General features: G+C 38.3%; 1 protein-coding gene across 14 annotated transcripts in view; it reads left to right on the forward strand.

Annotated features, from left to right (window-relative positions):
* RABGAP1L (RAB GTPase activating protein 1 like) overlaps positions 1 to 17,475 on the forward strand; it is a 799,577-nt gene that overhangs the window by 419,976 nt on the left and 362,126 nt on the right. For all 14 annotated transcript variants that reach the window (XR_010581946.1, XM_065531860.1, XM_065531858.1 and 11 more), the window contains one exon: positions 17,326 to 17,439. Coding sequence is in view for 11 of the 14 variants with exons in the window: in XM_065531860.1 (XP_065387932.1) it covers positions 17,326 to 17,439 (114 nt within the window). In the remaining 3 variants the exon portion in view is untranslated. The remainder of the gene's footprint in view (positions 1 to 17,325; positions 17,440 to 17,475) is intronic.

Consider the following 17,475-nt stretch of genomic DNA (forward strand, 5'->3'; position numbering starts at 1 on the left):
TGATATTAGAAATGACATTCTGGTATGCATTTTGCTGTGAAATTTTGGTTTGGAAGTCTATGAATCCTTGTCATTTTCTTTGGTTATGGCACAAATTATTACCTTTTGCTACTGCTGTTGACAAAATGATGTTGGGAGAGAACTTAAATTTCAAAGCAAAAATTTAAAAACTTGAGCCTGTTTCCATCTTGAGGAATAGATGGTTACCCCACCTGCTTCCCTAATTCTGATTTATTCAGTACTCATTTGCCTAGTGCCTACTAAAGTCTCAGGCACCAGGGAAACAAATAAGAATTGATCATGGTCGACCTAGAGGTGGCAATCAAGTGGGGGTATTCATACATGGACACTAGTTAATTAAAATAGCAGAGTGAAAGCCCAGAGGACCAATTGATTAAGTGAGGAAAAAGGAGAGAAGACTTCCACAATAATTCTTTGTATGTCAGCTCAGAGATGGGAGTGGAAGTTCACTCTATTGCGGTTGAGAATAAAAAGGATACTTGACTATGTGGATAATTCTGAATTGAGTTTTATACTTCAGTTTTAAATGTGGAATGAAGTTCTGTTAGACCAGTAGTTCTCAAGTAACAGTTTGTGGCCTTTTGCTGGTGGCTACATAGATGCTTGTTAAAAATACAAACTGCCTGGAGGTACTATGTTCTGAAAAAGCATCTCAGGTGATTCTAATAATCCATAAGATATGACCCCTACTTTAATAAAGATCCAGGAGAGAGAAAATAAATGATAGTTGAAGTCACAGAAATGGGTAAGACTTCCCTTGAAAGTGTGGAGAGTAAGCAAAGCAGAAGACAGAAAGTAAGCAGAGAAGGAGCCAGCAAAGAAACTAAAAAGGAATATACTGTGTCCAGGAGCTAGGACGTATATTTACCTGAGTCTTTTAATTCTTAGATTGCTAATCCTCGTTTCGGAATCGATATATAGAGAAAAAATGTAGAAGAAAAATCTCTAGACTGCTACTTATGATTTGGCTTTATTCTAAAAGGGATTAATCAAGTTTCAACTTTGCCCTATCTCCAGAATTTTTTGCCTACTTCTGAAGGAAGTATAATCACCAAATCTGTAGCAGAAACAGCAACTGACCCTCTCAAATAGAGAAAAATGAAGAAAGTAGAGTATCAGAAAAGAAAGTTGTAATATTAACCAGGCTTTGTAAGACAAAAAATGCCCCATCATACAGTTACTAGATGGAATGAGGATATTTAATTTACTGAAGTGACCTTTATAATTGAGAACTAGAACTATTATAGTCTCTCGGGAACAAATCCTTCTGTTCTTAGGCATTACTGTTCTTTTGTATTGATGTTGTTGTGATCCATGCATCTTCTACTTTTAGGTGACTAAAGCCTTATGTTAATAGAAACGTGCTGTTATAAAACGGAACAAAATGGCAATTATATAACCTGAACTGGTATAAAAATTAATTGTCTTTTTCAAAATCTGTATCACAAAATAGAATAACTGTTGATCCTGAAGGATTTTAAAAATATATACATTGCCAAAATTTTGGTAGGTATGTAGTTATTATTCAATTTTTTTGAAATGGATAAGAGACTGGAATGCACTCACTCTTCTTTGAAGTTTCAGGTGATACTTTATGAAAAGGAATTCCAAGATCATTTTAATAGTTATGTGATCAACTTTTCACTTAGTATTCTTCCTTTCACTGATTAGATACAGATTTTTTTTTTTAATTTGTTTATTATTATTATACTTTAAGTTGTAGGGTACATGTGCATAACGTGCAGGTTTGTTACATATGTATACTTGTGCCATGTTGCTGTGCTGCACCCATCAACTCGTCATTTACATCAGGTATAACTCCCAATGCAATCCCTCCCCCCTCCCCCCTCCCCATGATAGGCCCCTGTGTGTGATGTTCCCCTTCCTGAGTCCAAGTGATCTCATTGTTCAGTTCCCACCTATGAGTGAGAACATGCGGTGTTTGGTTTTCTGTTCTTGTGATAGTTTGCTAAGAATGATGGTTTCCAGCTGCATCCATGTCCCTACAAAGGACACAAACTCATCCTTTTTTATGTCTGCATAGTATTCCATGGTGTATATGTGCCACATTTTCTTAATCCAATCTGTCACTGATGGACATTTGGGTTGATTCCAAGTCTTTGCTATTGTGAATAGTGCTGCAATAAACATACGTGTGCATGTGTCTTTATAGCAGCATAATTTATAATCCTTTGGGTATATACCCAATAATGGGATGGCTGGGTCATATGGTACATCTAGTTCTAGATCCTTGAGGAATCGCCATACTGTTTTCCATAATGGTTGAACTAGTTTACAATCCCACCAACAGTGTAAAAGTGTTCCTATTTCTCCACATCCTCTCCAGCACCTGTTGTTTCCTGACTTTTTAATGATCGCCATTCTAACTGGTGTGAGATGGTATCTCATTGTGCTTTTGATTTGCATTTCTCTGATGGCCAGTGATGATGAGCATTTTTTCATGTGTCTGCTGGCTGTATGAATGTCTTCTTTTGAGAAATGTCTGTTCATATCCTTTGCCCACTTTTTGATGGGGTTGTTTGTTTTTTTCTTGTAAATTTGTTTGAGTTCTTTGTAGGTTCTGGATATTAGCCCTTTGTCAGATGAGTACATTGCAAAAATTTTCTCCCATTCTGTAGGTTGCCTGTTCACTCTGATGGTAGTTTCTTTTGCTGTGCAGAAGCTCTTTAGTTTAATGAGATCCCATTTGTCAATTTTGGCTTTTGCTGCCGTTGCTTTTGGTGTTTTAGACGTGAAGTCTTTGCCCATGCCTATGTCCTGAATGGTACTACCTAGGTTTTCCTCTAGGATTTTTATGGTATTAGGTCTAACATTTAAGTCTCTAATCCATCTTGAATTAATTTTCGTATCAGGAGTAAGGAAAGGATCCAGTTTCAGCTTTCTACTTATGGCTAGCCAATTTTCCCAGCACCATTTATTAAATAGGGAATCCTTTCCCCATTTCTTGTTTCTCTCAGGTTTGTCAAAGATCAGATGGCTGTAGATGTGTGGTATTATTTCTGAGGACTCTGTTCTGTTCCATTGGTCTATATCTCTGTTTTGGTACCAGTACCATGCTGTTTTGGTTACTGTAGCCTTGTAGTATAGTTTGAAGTCAGGTAGCATGATGCCTCCAACTTTGTTCTTTTGACTTAGGATTGTCTTGGAGATGCGGGCTCTTTTTTGGTTCCATATGAACTTTAAAGCAGTTTTTTCCAATTCTGTAAAGAAACTCATTGGTAGCTTGATGGGGATGGCATTGAATCTATAAATTACCTTGGGCAGTATGGCCATTTTCATGATATTGATTCTTCCTATCCATGAGCATGGTATGTTCTTCCATTTGTTTGTGTCCTCTTTTATTTCACTGAGCAGTGGTTTGTAGTTGTCCTTGAAGAGGTCCTTTACATCCCTTGTAAGTTGGATTCCTAGGTATTTGATTCTCTTTGAAGCAATTGTGAATGGAAGTTCATTCCTGATTTGGCTCTCTGTTTGTCTGTTACTGGTGTATAAGAATGCTTGTGATTTTTGCACATTAATTTTGTATCCTGAGACTTTGCTTAAGTTGCTTATCAGCTTAAGGAGATTCTGGGCTGAGACGATGGGGTTTTCTAAATATACAATCATGTCATCTGCAAACAGGGACAGTTTGACTTCTTCTTTTCCTAACTGAATACCCTTGATTTCTTTCTCTTGCCTAATTGCCCTAGCCAGAACTTCCAGCACTATGTTGAATAGGAGTGGTGAGAGAGGGCATCCCTGTCTTGTGCCAGTTTTCAAAGGCAATTTTTCCAGTTTTTGCCCATTCAGTATGATATTGGCTGTGGGTTTGTCATAAATAGCTCTTATTATTTTGAGGTACGTTCCATCAATACCGAATTTATTGAGCGTTTTTAGCATGAAGGGCTGTTGAATTTTGTCAAAAGCCTTTTCTGCATCTATTGAGATAATCGTGTGGTTCTTGTCTTTGGTTCTGTTTATATGCTGGATTATGTTTATTGATTTGCGAATGTTGAACCAGCCTTGCATCCCAGGGATGAAGCCCACTTGATCATGGTGGATAAGCTTTTTGATGTGTTGCTGAATCCGGCTTGCCAGTATTTTATTGAGGATTTTTGCATCGATGTTCATCAGGGATATTGGTCTAAAATTCTCTTTTTTTGTTGTGTCTCTGCCAGGCTTTGGTATCAGGATGATGTTGGCCTCATAAAATGAGTTAGGGAGGATTCCCTCTTTTTCTATTGATTGGAATAGTTTTAGAAGGAATGGTACCAACTCCTCCTTGTACCTCTGGTAGAATTCAGCTGTGAATCCATCTGGTCCTGGACTTTTTTTGGTTGGTAGGCTATTAATTATTGCCTCAATTTCAGAGCCTACTATTGGTCTATTCAGGGATTCAACTTCTTCCTGGTTTAGTCTTGGAAGAGTGTAAGTGTCCAGGAAATTATCCATTTCTTCTAGATTTTCCAGTTTATTTGCGTAGAGGTGTTTATAGTATTCTCTGATGGTAGTTTGTATTTCTGTGGGATTGGTGGTGATATCCCCTTTATCATTTTTAATTGTGTCGATTTGATTCTTCTCTCTTTTCTTCTTTATTAGTCTTGCTAGTGGTCTGTCAATTTTGTTGATCTTTTCAAAAAACCAACTCCTGGATTCATTGATTTTTTTGGAGAGTTTTTTGTGTCTCTATCTCCTTCAGTTCTGCTCTGATCTTAGTTATTTCTTGCCTTCTGCTAGCTTTCGAATGTGTTTGCTCTTGCTTCTCTAGTTCTTTTAATTGCGATGTTAGAGTGTCAATTTTAGATCTTTCCTGCTTTCTCTTGTGGGCATTTAGTGCTATAAATTTCCCTCTACACACTGCTTTAAATGTGTCCCAGAGATTCTGGTATGTTGTATCTTTGTTCTCATTGGTTTCAAAGAACATCTTTATTTCTGCCTTCATTTCGTTATGTACCCAGTAGTCATTCAGGAGCAGGGTGTTCAGTTTCCATATAGTTGAGCGGTTTTGATTGAGTTTCTTAGTCCTGAGTTCTAGTTTGATTGCACTGTGGTCTGAGAGACAGTTTGTTATAATTTCTGTTCTTGTACATTTGCTGAGGAGTGCTTTACTTCCAATTACGTGGTCGATTTTGGAGTAAGTACGATGTGGTGCTGAGAAGAATGTATATTCCGTTGATTTGGGGTGGAGAGTTCTATAGATGTCTATTAGGTCTGCTTGCTGCAGAGATGAGTTCAATTCCTGGATATCCTTGTTAACTTTCTGTCTCGTTGATCTGTCTAATGTTGACAGTGGAGTGTTGAAGTCTCCCATTATTATTGTATGGGAGTCTAAGTCTCTTTGTAAGTCTCTAAGGACTTGCTTTATGAATCTGGGTGCTCCTGTAATGGGTGCATATATATTTAGGATAGTTAGCTCTTCCTGTTGAATTGATCCCTTTACCATTATGTAATGGCCTTCTTTGTCTCTTTTGATCTTTGATGGTTTAAAGTCTGTTTTATCAGAGACTAGTATTGCAACCCCCGCTTTTTTTTGTTCTCCATTTGCTTGGTAAATCTTCCTCCATCCCTTTATTTTGAGCCTATGTGTGTCTCTGCGTGTGAGATGGGTCTCCTGAATACAGCAGACTGATGGGTCTTGACTCTTTATCCAGTTTGCCAGTCTGTGTCTTTTAATTGGAGCATTTAGTCCATTTACATTTAAGGTTAAGATTGTTATGTGTGAACGTGATCCTGCCATTATGATATTAACTGGTTATTTTGCTCGTTAGTTGATGCAGTTTCTTCCTAGCCTCGATGGTCTTTACATTTTGGCATGTTTTTGCAATGGCTGGTACCGGTTGTTCCTTTCCATGTTTAGTGCTTCCTTCAGGGTCTCTTGTAAGGCAGGCCTAGTGGTGACAAAATCTCTAAGCATTTGCTTATCTGTAAAGGATTTTATTTCTCCTTCACTTATGAAACTTAGTTTGGCTGGATATGAAATTCTGGGTTGAAAATTCTTTTCTTTAAGAATGTTGAATATTGGCCCCCACTCTCTTCTGGCTTGTAGAGTTTCTGCTGAGAGATCTGCTGTTAGTCTGATGGGCTTCCCTTTGTGGGTAACCCGACCTTTCTCTCTGGCTGCCCTTAAGATTTTTTCCTTGATTTCAACTTAGGTGAATCTGGCAATTATGTGTCTTGGAGTTGTTCTTCTCGAGGAGTATCTTTGTGGCATTCTCTGTATTTCCTGGATTTGAATGTTGGCCTGCCCTACTAGGTTGGGGAAGTTCTCCTGGATGATACCCTGAAGAGTGTTTTCCAACTTGGTTCCATTTTCCCCCTCACTTTCAGGCACCCCAATCAGACGTAGATTTGGTCTTTTTACATAATCCCATACTTCTTGCAGGCTTTGTTCACTTCTTTTTCTTCTTTTTTCTTTTGGTTTCTCTTCTCGCTTCATTTCATTCATTTGATCCTCAATCGCAGATACTTTCTTCCAGTTGATCGAGTCGGTTACTGAAGCTTGCGCATTTGTCACGTATTTCTCGTGTCATGGTTTTCATCTCTTTCATTTCGTTTAGGACCTTCTCTGCATTAATTACTCTAGCCATCAATTCTTCCACTTTTTTTTCAAGATTTTTAGTTTCTTTGCGCTGGGTACATAATTCCTCCTTTAGCTCTGAGAAATTTGATGGACTGAAGCCTTCTTCTCTCATCTCGTCAAAGTCATTCTCTGTCCAGCTTTGATCTGTTGCTGGCGATGAGCTGCGCTCCTTTGCCGGGGGAGATGCGCTCTTATTTTTTGAATTTCCAGCTTTTCTGCCCTGCTTTTTCCCCATCTTTGTGGTTTTATCTGCCTCTGGTCTTGATGATGGTGATGTACTGATGGGGTTTTGGTGTAGGTGTCCTTCCTGTTTGATAGTTTTCCTTCTAACAGTCAGGACCCTCAGCTGTAGGTCTGTTGGAGATTGCTTGAGGTCCACTCCAGACCCTGTTTGCCTGGGTATCAGCAGCAGAGGCTGCAGAAGATAGAATATTTCTGAACAGCGAGTGTACCTGTCTGATTCTTGCTTTGGAAGCTTCCTCTCAGGGGTGTACTCCACCCTGTGAGGTGTGGGGTGTCAGACTGCCCCTAGTGGGGGATGTCTCCCAGTTAGGCTACTCAGGGGTCAGGGACCCACTTGAGCAGGGAGTCTGTCCCTTCTCAGAGCTCAACCTCCGTGTTGGGAGATCCACTGCTCTCTTCAAAGCTGTCAGACAGAGTCGTTTGCGTCTGCAGAGGTTTCGGCTGTGTTTGTTATTGCCCTGTCCCCAGAGGTGGAGTCTACAGAGACAGGCAGGTTTCCTTGAGCTGCTGTGAGCTCCACCCAGTTCGAGCTTCCCAGCAGCTTTGTTTACCTACTTAAGCCTCAGCAATGGCGGGCGCCCCTCCCCCAGCCTCGCTGCTGCCTTGCCGGTAGATCACAGACTGCTGAGCTAGCAATGAGGGAGGCTCCGTGGGTGTGGGACCCTCCCGGCCAGGTGTGGGATATGATCTCCTGGTGTGCCTGTTTGCTTAAAGCGCAGTATTGGGGTGGGAGTTACCCGATTTTCCAGGTGTTGTGTGTCTCAGTTCCCCTGGCTAGGAAAAGGGATTCTCTTTCCCCTTGCACTTCCCAGGTGAGGCAATGCCTCGCCCTGCTTCAGCTCTCGCTGGTCGGGCTGCAGCAGCTGACCAGCACCGATCGTCCGGCACTCCCCAGTGAGATGAACTCAGTACCTCAGTTGAAAATGCAGAAATCACCGGTCTTCTGTGTCGCTCGCGCTGGGAGTTGGAGACTGGAGCTGTTCCTATTCGGCCATCTTGCTCCGCCCCCCCAGATACAGATTTTTTCACAGCCTCAGTGAACAAGTGGTAAAATGGTCAACAGTGGTTCTAATATATTTAGCTTTGGAAGTTCTAAATTAAAGGTTATTTTTAAAAAGTTTTCAAAATTAACACGGTCTTAAGGAACTATTTTATTATGAATAATATTTTGTTAATGACAGAGGAAAAAGCAAACAATGATACATATATATCTAAATAGAGAAAATTTACTGGTGAGAATACCATAGTGAGATTCAAATTTGTTGATGGCCAATTTGTGAGAGTCTAACTAACTGAAAGTTAGGGAGATCACAATTCACACTGCCCTCACTTCTGACACCAGTTGTAAATTCAGGGAGTTATCAAAACCACCCTTAAGTTCATAATTCATTAGATGTGCTCATGGAAGCTGACAGAAAGCTGTTATACTCATAGTTACAGTGCGTTACAACTACAGAATAGAGATTAAAGCCAGCCAAGGGAAGAAACACAAAGGGCTGAGTCCAGGAGAAGTACCAAATACAGAGCTTCCTTTGTCCTCTCCCCATGAGTAATGGATGTTACTTTTCTGGCATCAGTGTTTGATAATACACCTGGAGTATTGCCAGCTAGGGAAGCTCACCCAAGCCTTGTTGCCCAGAGTTTTTATTGAGGCTCACTCACATATTACCTATGTGGCTGACCTTTATTCTCCAGCCTCTCTGTAGGTAAAACTTGAATGGCATGGTCCGAATCCTTAGTCATAAATAACATTGTTAGACTATTAAGTGGCCAAGGCCCTCATGCAAGCAAAGACCGCCCCGATCAGGCATGATAGTCCATGGACTAGACGTCACCTATTACTAACCAATGGCAAAGGCCAAACTTCTCTTTGAGTAAGGTTAATTTTTCACTACACACCATGTCATTCAGATAGTAAAAGCAGATGAAACCAAACTGGAACCAATGGCTTACAAAACTGAGACTACACAGACTATGACAGATAAAATGGCTCCATATTGTCCACAGGATTAAGTTAAAGTGTTTTCATTGAAGATCACCTTTCTATATTCTGGATCTCTCTCAACTTGTCCTTTTATGAATTCCCTTCTGCAGTCAGTTAGAGTCACATCTATTGGGCATGCCAAGTGCTTTCCTGCTTTGGAGGGTTTGTTCACACATTTACTGTTAATATATTCATTCATGATCTGTAGGCTTTGTTGAGCCCAGCCCAGGCCCCATCTCCTGTGGAAGGCGACTTTCACCACTTGACCACTTTTGCAGACATTCTTTACAGATTTCCCATAGCTAACATTGACCGTATAATTTTTTTGGCTGTTAGCATATATTTCTTTCCATCAATATTTATACCTATATCTTGTCTTTACAAGTTGATCATAAACCTTTTGCAGTTTAAGGAAATAATGGACTATGCCCTGTGTTTTTTTGAGCCCCTAAATCCTATCACAATGTCTTGCACATAACAAATGTTAAATAAATATTTAGTGGTAAGTTTTCATATAGACGTGCAAATAGGAGTATGTTATTCAAATATATGAATTAAATCATCTTGTAAAAATGATGTGAATTATACTTACAAATTTCTGAGGTAAGTTAATCCAGAAAAATATTGGAATCATTTTTGACAATTCATTGAAGACAGTGGAAACATACAGGTCAGAAAAATGCTGGAAAATGTCAAGAGAAGTATTTTGCCATTCCACTCCCACTTCAAGGCCTTGCACATTGCTTTCCCTTCTGACTGTAATATTCTTTCTCTAAATAATCTCACTCAGAGAGGCAAAACCACCCTACAGCCCTTTCTTCACTATCTCTTTATCTTGCCTTTTTTTTTTTTTTTTTTTTTTTTGAGACGGAGTCTTACTCTGTCACCCAGGCTTAAGTGCACTGGTACAGTCTTGGCTCACTACTACCTCCGCCCCGCTGAGTGTAAGCAATTCTCCTGCCTCAGCCTCCTGAGTAGTTGGGATTACAGGAGCCTCCCACCACACCTGGCTAATTTTTGTGGTTTTTTTTTAGTAGAGACAGGATTTCACCATCTTGGCCAGGCTGGTCTTCAGCTCCTGATCTTATTATCTACCCACCTCGGCCTCCCAAAGTGCTCAGATTACAGGCATGAGCCACCATGCCCAGCCTATCTTGCTTTATTTTTATATTACTTTTTACTAACCAATCAACATTATATGCTTAATGTCTTTCTTCCCTACTACCAGATTATAGGCTCCATAGGGTCAGAGACTTCTTCTTGCTAACCATTACATCTTCTACATCTAGAATAGTGTCTGATTCTTAGTAAGTGCTAAGGAAAGTATTTGTTGAATACATGAATGAGTTTGTACTATTCAGGAAACAGAAAGCTGAATTTTTATATACGTTCACTTTTTGTGGGGTGAGGGGTGTGTGTGTGTGTGTGTGTGTGTGTGTGTGTGTGTTTGTTTTGAGACTGGGCCTTGCTCTGTTGCCCAGGCTGGAGTGCAGTGGCATGATCTCAGATCACTGGAACCTCAGCCTCCTGGGCTCAAGTTATCCACCCATCTCAGCCTACCAAAGTGCTGGGATTACAGCCCTGAGCCAATGCACGTGGCCTTACAGTCGCTTTTTGTATTATTCAATTTAAGAAAATGTAATTCAGCTTGAGGAATTTCAAAGAGAAGCATCTAAAGTGATTGAGGAAGTGGTAGAATTGTTTTTTTTTTTTTTTTGATACAGAGTCTTGCTCTCTTGCCCAGGCTGGAGTACAGTGGTGTGATCTCGGCTCACTGCAAGCTCTGCCTCCCAGGTTCACGCCATTCTCCTGCCTCAGCCTCCTGAGTAGCTGGGACTACAGTAGCCTGCCACCACGCCCGGCTAATTATTATTATTATTATTTTGTATTTTTAGTAGAGACGGGGATTCACCATGTTAGCCAGGATGGTCTCGATTTCCTGACCTCGTGATCCGCCCACGTTGGCCTCCCAAAGTGCTGGGATTGCATGCGTGAGCCACCGCGCCCAGCTGGAAGTGGTAGAATGTTTTCTAAAATTACTAAAAATTATTCAGCTTATAAAAACAATTATTAACTTTGACCATATATGGGTGCACACATGGTCAAAGTTATAAAATTATAAACTGTAATAATTAGGTTAAAATAGGTATGTTCATCAAACCCTAGTTTTATCGAGGCATTCCTTAAAAGTTTTTCAGAGAAGTAAAAGAATATGATTTTTATATAGTGGATAATGAATATGGAGCTCTTTCTTAAAATTTGCATGTATTTCAAAAGAGTTCAAAGAGCTGTTTTGATAAAAATCACAATTTTAAAGATAATGCAAAATGAGAAATATTTATAACTTTGGAAAATAACAGCCTGGAGTTCAGCTATTGTGCTTTATCCTAAAAGGAGTTGCAGGTTTCATTATTGCCTGTTGATATGAATTCCAAGAATGTCAAGTTCCCCAGTTGGAACAATGAGCAGTCAGCAACCCTGAGAACGAAGGCATATCCAAATATGACCACAGGAGTATTGGGTAGGTGTATCTGGAGTCTAAAAGTAACCCCACATTTTTGTCAGAAAGTAATCTGGAACTCTGACCTAGATTACTTAAGATCTATGGGAAATTCAGGCTATGCCCATAGGCCTCAGTTCTTCCTAGTCTTAGAGTCTTGAAAGAATGCTTTGTTGTAGTCAAATATTTTCCCCTGGAATCCCAGCACTTCCTTCAAGAACAAAGTACACATCATGAATATTGACTGCTCTTGAAATATGCTTCCTCCTCTCCTCTCTACCCGCCTCCCTTTAGTTCTCATTGTAGCTTCTTTTCCTGGAGAGGTTTATTTCAACCTGAAGCTAGAATATGGCTTATATTTTTGGCCTTTGTGTCAGGCTTTGATTCTGAAGTGTTTGGCAGCGTTTCTGTGCAGTGACTGGGAAGCAGTGCGTTCACAATATGATTTTAATGAGGTTTTTTTCCTTTTCTTCTGTATTACCACACTTAAGACTCCCCCCACCCCATATTCAAGGAACAAAGGCTGGCAATGACCCAGCCCTTTTGTGTTGTTGTTTCAGTTCATGATTTTAGTAGCATGTTTGAAACTAGAATACACTTTTATATTTTCTCTTTTCATCTCTGCCTCTTTGGATTTTTGGCAAACATCAAGATGAATAAATCAGACCGACCACTGCAAACCCATCTGCTTTCAGGAACATGTTAGCAGACCAGTTTGTGATGTTTTACCATCCAACATAGAACTAAAGGAGGCTCCCTGTGGAGTAAGAATAGAAGGCAAAGTCTGAGGTCAAAGAGTTTTTCCGCTTTGAATTATTTATCTGCCTACTGATTGTGCTAGGGACAGTCTATATTGTCACGTTTAATGGCACTCACAGATTGGTATGGTATAATACTTATAAAGTTGAAATGATTTTATGGTAGATGTAAAGTGAAAATACAGTTTACACTTTGGATTTGACAATAGGGATTAATAAAAAAGATGCCGTCACAATTTTTTAAATAATGGCAAATCAAGGTACAAAGTGTTCATTTGACAGAATATTACTTTTACAATCTGCCGCTGCTAAGGTTACGTTTGAAAACAGTCTTCCTCACTAAAATGCCTTTCTAGTTGTTGACAGCCCAGAAATGGGTTCATAAAAAATAATAGGCTGTGGTCATACAGAGCTGTCCTCCTAATGCTTGTTGACACTTCAATGCTGCATTCATTTCTTTCTCACAATGAGCAAGTAAGTGATGATTCTCTTTGAATAAGAGTTAAGAGAATTGCAAACATGTCAGTGTATATAAGTTATACTGGGAGAACAGTTCATGTAATACTCTTGATAACAGGCACTAAATTGAACCTACTTTAAATTGATCAAAAGTTAAGCAAGCTGCTTACATCTCATAGAGTTGGTTTTAGGCTGATCTTCAGCAAGCTGAATTGTATTCTCTGCTGGACTATGATTTTATCCAGTAGAGATCAATGTCTTTTTTTGAGAATAAGTTTATTCTTACTACCTAATGGTTTGGAAATTAAAGAGAATCCTTGAAAGGCAGATTTAGTTTCTCTGTGATGATAATGTCAAGGGCGTGGGGTATGGGAGATAAAACTCAATTTTTCAGACTTTATTACAAATATCTTTCTACTTTGTGATCTGAGTCAGCTTTTGTTTATGGACCATCCTGACTAAGGCAGGAGAAAGGATGCTCTCAAGGACTTTGCATATGAGTTACATTCTTGGTGGTGATGGTCCAGAAGGGAGGTATATAGTTGTGATAGTGGTTTTTGTCCTTTCCATACATGACTTCAACTTTTTTTTATCTTTAGAAGCTAAATTCTAAAGTAATGGTGGAAATGGTGATTGCTCTGGCAAATTTAGGTTCTACTGTACCCTGTCCTTCCTATCCTTCTGGACATATTTGTGTACATCTTTATTGTGTGGGTTATATGCAAAGCTGGGGCCAGAGTGTGTATTAGTTGATAAAAGCAGTACTTTATCTGAATAGTTGTTCACTGTTGCTTTTATGAATAGATTCATAGAAAAAAGGGTAATTTAGGACACATAAAATACATGATTGGAAATTAAACTGAGTGTGTGTGCATGAATCCATTGTGTTGTAAATCTCTAAAGGAATTGGTTTCATAATCATAATGTAACAGAAAAGAGTTGTTTATTTAGGTATACAAATACAGAAGGATGTCTAAAATGTATATTCACCAAAAATTTTAAACAGTTGAATAATGATTCTTATGGAAATGGGAAAAATATTTCTTGTTAATTAATAATTTTATTTATTTAACAAGTACTCAGTTTATACTAGGCAATATGCTAAGTACTTCACATACATTCTAAATAATGTTGTTTTAAATAACATTATGCATTTGATATTATCATCCCATTTTACAGATGAGGAAACTGAAGTTTAGCAAGATTAAGTAACTTGTCTGAGATCCTATAGGAATTAAATGAGGAAAGTGGAAATAGAATCAATGAGTTTATCTGGCTTCATAGCCATTAAAATATTGTATTTGAGGTGCAAAATGGGAGATACACCTGCTGAGAAGTAAGTTCTGGAGCAATTTATGCATCCAGATATTGGTGAAGTGGCTGCCCCTAAAGGAATGACTTGTTCCCTCTTCTCATTCTGGAGAAAACTGGCGGGACTTAGGGAGCCCCTGCATATATGGGAATCTTCTCAGAAAATGAATTTATATCAGTTTTGGTTGTGCTATAAAATGTTTTTAGCCGTATAAAAATAAAACGTCACAAGAAAGCCCTTAGCTCCAGATATTTAGATGATGAATTATTGAGCCTCTTTTTGTCCTTCCTCTTTCTTCATTATATTTCTTGTAAAAATTGACCATTACAACCAGAATAAGTCTAAAAAGAAAGGAATTAATATTGAAGAGAAAAATTGTTTTGTTTTCCTTTTGAAGAATGTTAGGTTTTGTAACTTTCTTGACTCAAATATTTGTTGAATGAGTGAGTGAGTGAATTTGGATGATTAAATGTGCATTCCTGAAATATAAACTGTTCCTACTCTCAACTGTTATGGGTAATTGGAAGGTGGGTTGACATTAGCTTTTGCTTCAAAAACATAATTATTTTCTTTTGATTTTTCACAAGTTCAGTGCACAATTTCATTCCTATTGGGCTGTTTATGAGACTCTGTTATAATCTACTGACCTTCACTTATATGAGATGGATCAGTGAATAATGTAGCAACACACCTTATTTAGTCTATAAAGTGAAGTTCTAGAAATTATTCCCTTAGCCAAATGAGAGCACTATATAGAAAGAAAACTCTAGGAACACATATGTATTAAACATTTAAAAGTAATCCTAGGAAGGGAAATTTTATTTTAATTATTATTATTATTTTTTGAGATAGAGTCTCACTCTGTCACCCAGTGGCGTGTGATCCGATCTCGGCTCACTGCAACCTCCACCTCCCAGGTTCAAGTGATTCTCCTGCCTCAGCCTCCTGAGTAGCTGGGATTACAGGCATGTGCTGCCATGCTGGGATAATTTTTTATATTTTTTAGTAGAGACTGGGTTTCACCATGTTGCCAAGCTGGTCTCGAAGTCCTGAGCTCAGGCAATCCGCCTGCCTCAGCCTACCAAAGTGCTGGGATTATAGGCGTGAGCCACCGTACCTGGCCGGGAAATTTTATTAAGGACAAGGTGATTTTATTTTCATTTGATTTTGTCCTTTATTTCTTAAATATGGAAGGTCAAGTGTGCATAGAAAAAAAAATCTCAGTATTATGCAAATTTACCCTCTAGATTTTTTTTTCCTACCAATTTTTCTTTCCCTGAATCAGACTGTTGGAGCCATTTAAACACAGCATAATGCTAAATGCATAATCAGTTTCTAGGGAATACAGTCCAATGATTTATCTCTCTTAATGTCCTGAAAAGTACAAAAGAGTTATCCTGCGGGCCAGTGGGCACATATGGTTCCCAGTACACTGAAATAGTTCAGCAATGGCAGTAGTAACATTTTCATTCCTCATCTTTCAGGTAGTTTATAAGTGGAAACTATTAACTTATGGAAAGAGGGCTCTTCTGTTGGATAAAACCTGGCAGTGAAAACTTTGGTCTGCCTGGTAACCAGATTTTTGTACTCAAGACTCTAGACAAGATAAAACAAATGTTTTATAATATATCCCTTTATACAATACCTTTATATTTACCTTTTTCTATACCCTCACCCCTCCCTGCAGTTTTCTTTATCATTAGAAACTACATTTACCTTGGCAAATGTAAATTTTCTCTGTATCCTTTTGCTTAAGTTATGGTGATTTTTTAAGGCTCTATTTTAATTCACGTTTAGCATTTCATTCTTGTAAGCCATTAGAATTTCCTCTGCATCGATCTGTAAGCAAATTTGTTTGCTAGCAAATTTGGAAGTTTTCGGTTTGCTTCCTCTCTTTCTGTATATGAGATCTAATTACCACCCAGCATGAAATAGCAACTGAAATGAAGGCAGCAAGAAAAGGTAATGGCTTACCTTAGAGCTAATCAACCACCCCCTTCTTGTATATTTCACAGCTATAAAGAGAAAAAGAAATGGCATTCATTAAAATAACATATATTAAACTTTTTTTCTTTCTTGAGACTGAAGAGAAGATTTCTTCAAATCTTTATGGAAATAAGACATTAAGCAATTCTTTTAATTTGCAATAAGTAGTCTGATGTGAATTGTACAAAATACTTTCACCATCAGCATGGCTAAAAGTAGTCCCATACTATTTTCTTGACATTAAAAAGATAAACATTTCCAGGAATAAAGTAAAATCAAGAGAATGTTTAATCATTTTTATAAGGCTTAGAATTTGACTCAATTTGGGATTTTGGTTTCTAAGTTTGTCTTCAACAAATATCTAGGCTTATCTTTAAAGAAGATATCATCCTTCACGCCTGTAATCCCAGCACTTTGGGAGGCCGAGGTGGGCAAATCATGAGGTCAGGAGCTCGAGACCAGCCTGTTCCAACATGGTGAAACCCCATCTCTACTAAAAATGCAAAAAAAAAAAAAAATAGCTGGGCATGGTGGTGGGCGCCTGTAATCCCAGCTACTTGGGAAGCTGAGGCAGGAGAATCACTTGAACCCAGGAGGCAGAGGTTGCAGTGAGCCAAAATCGCACCATTGCATTCCAGCCAGGGCAACAGTGTGAGACTCTACTTCAAAAAAAAAAAAAAAGAGATCATCTTAATATAGTAGCCTGTAGCTTCCTGTTTTGTGGAATCAGTTTGTTGGGTAATTAACCTAGGAAAGATTGATAGTATTTTTACTTTTTAAATGACCATGGTCTGAATTTTTACTTATCAGATTATCAGATTTAAAACTTAGATAATCTGTGGTATTAGCCACACTCTACTATTGTTTGGAGTATGTATTGGAATGAAATTTAAATGAAAATTATAAATTACATTCATCAAAATTGGAAATGCATGTAACTTTTGACTTTGCAATTAAACCTCAATGAATTTTTCCTTGAACATGTGCATAAGACATATGTATAAAATATTCCTTATGATATTGTTTGTTATATAAATAAAGCAAAGAATATGGTCACTAATAGGAAAATGTTAAGTAAATTATGATATATCTATATCTAGATATACCTTATTTTTAAAAAGTAACTGCTCCTACAGAGAATAAACTATATGTACATGTCTTGATAAGGAACACTCTATGTTATCCCATTAAGTGAAAGAAACAGTCTAGTTTGCTTCTATGGAGATGTATGTATACAACTTCCTGCCATCCCTGCCCCTTCTCCCCATATAAACATACATACACACACAAATATATGTAGACGGATGGGTGAAAAGATACAAAGGAGCTATTGGTAGCACTTATCTTGGGTATAGGACTATGGGTCTGGGATAGAAGGAAAGTTTTTATGTTTTTCTGTTGTTTACTTGTTTGCTGTTTTAGTTTTTTACCATAACTGGAAAAAAAATTTAATAACCAGGTCTGGTTTTTTTTCTTTTTTAGGACTCAGCCCAGGAGAGTGTTATTACTCGAGATATTCATCGTACATTTCCCGCACATGATTACTTTAAAGACACTGGAGGAGATGGTCAGGAATCGCTCTATAAGATCTGCAAGGTAGGACCCTCTACCTCACTTTTTCTAAATTATTTT

This window comes from Macaca fascicularis, chromosome 1 (genome assembly GCF_037993035.2).
Source record: "Macaca fascicularis isolate 582-1 chromosome 1, T2T-MFA8v1.1".
NCBI lineage: Eukaryota > Metazoa > Chordata > Mammalia > Primates > Cercopithecidae > Macaca > Macaca fascicularis.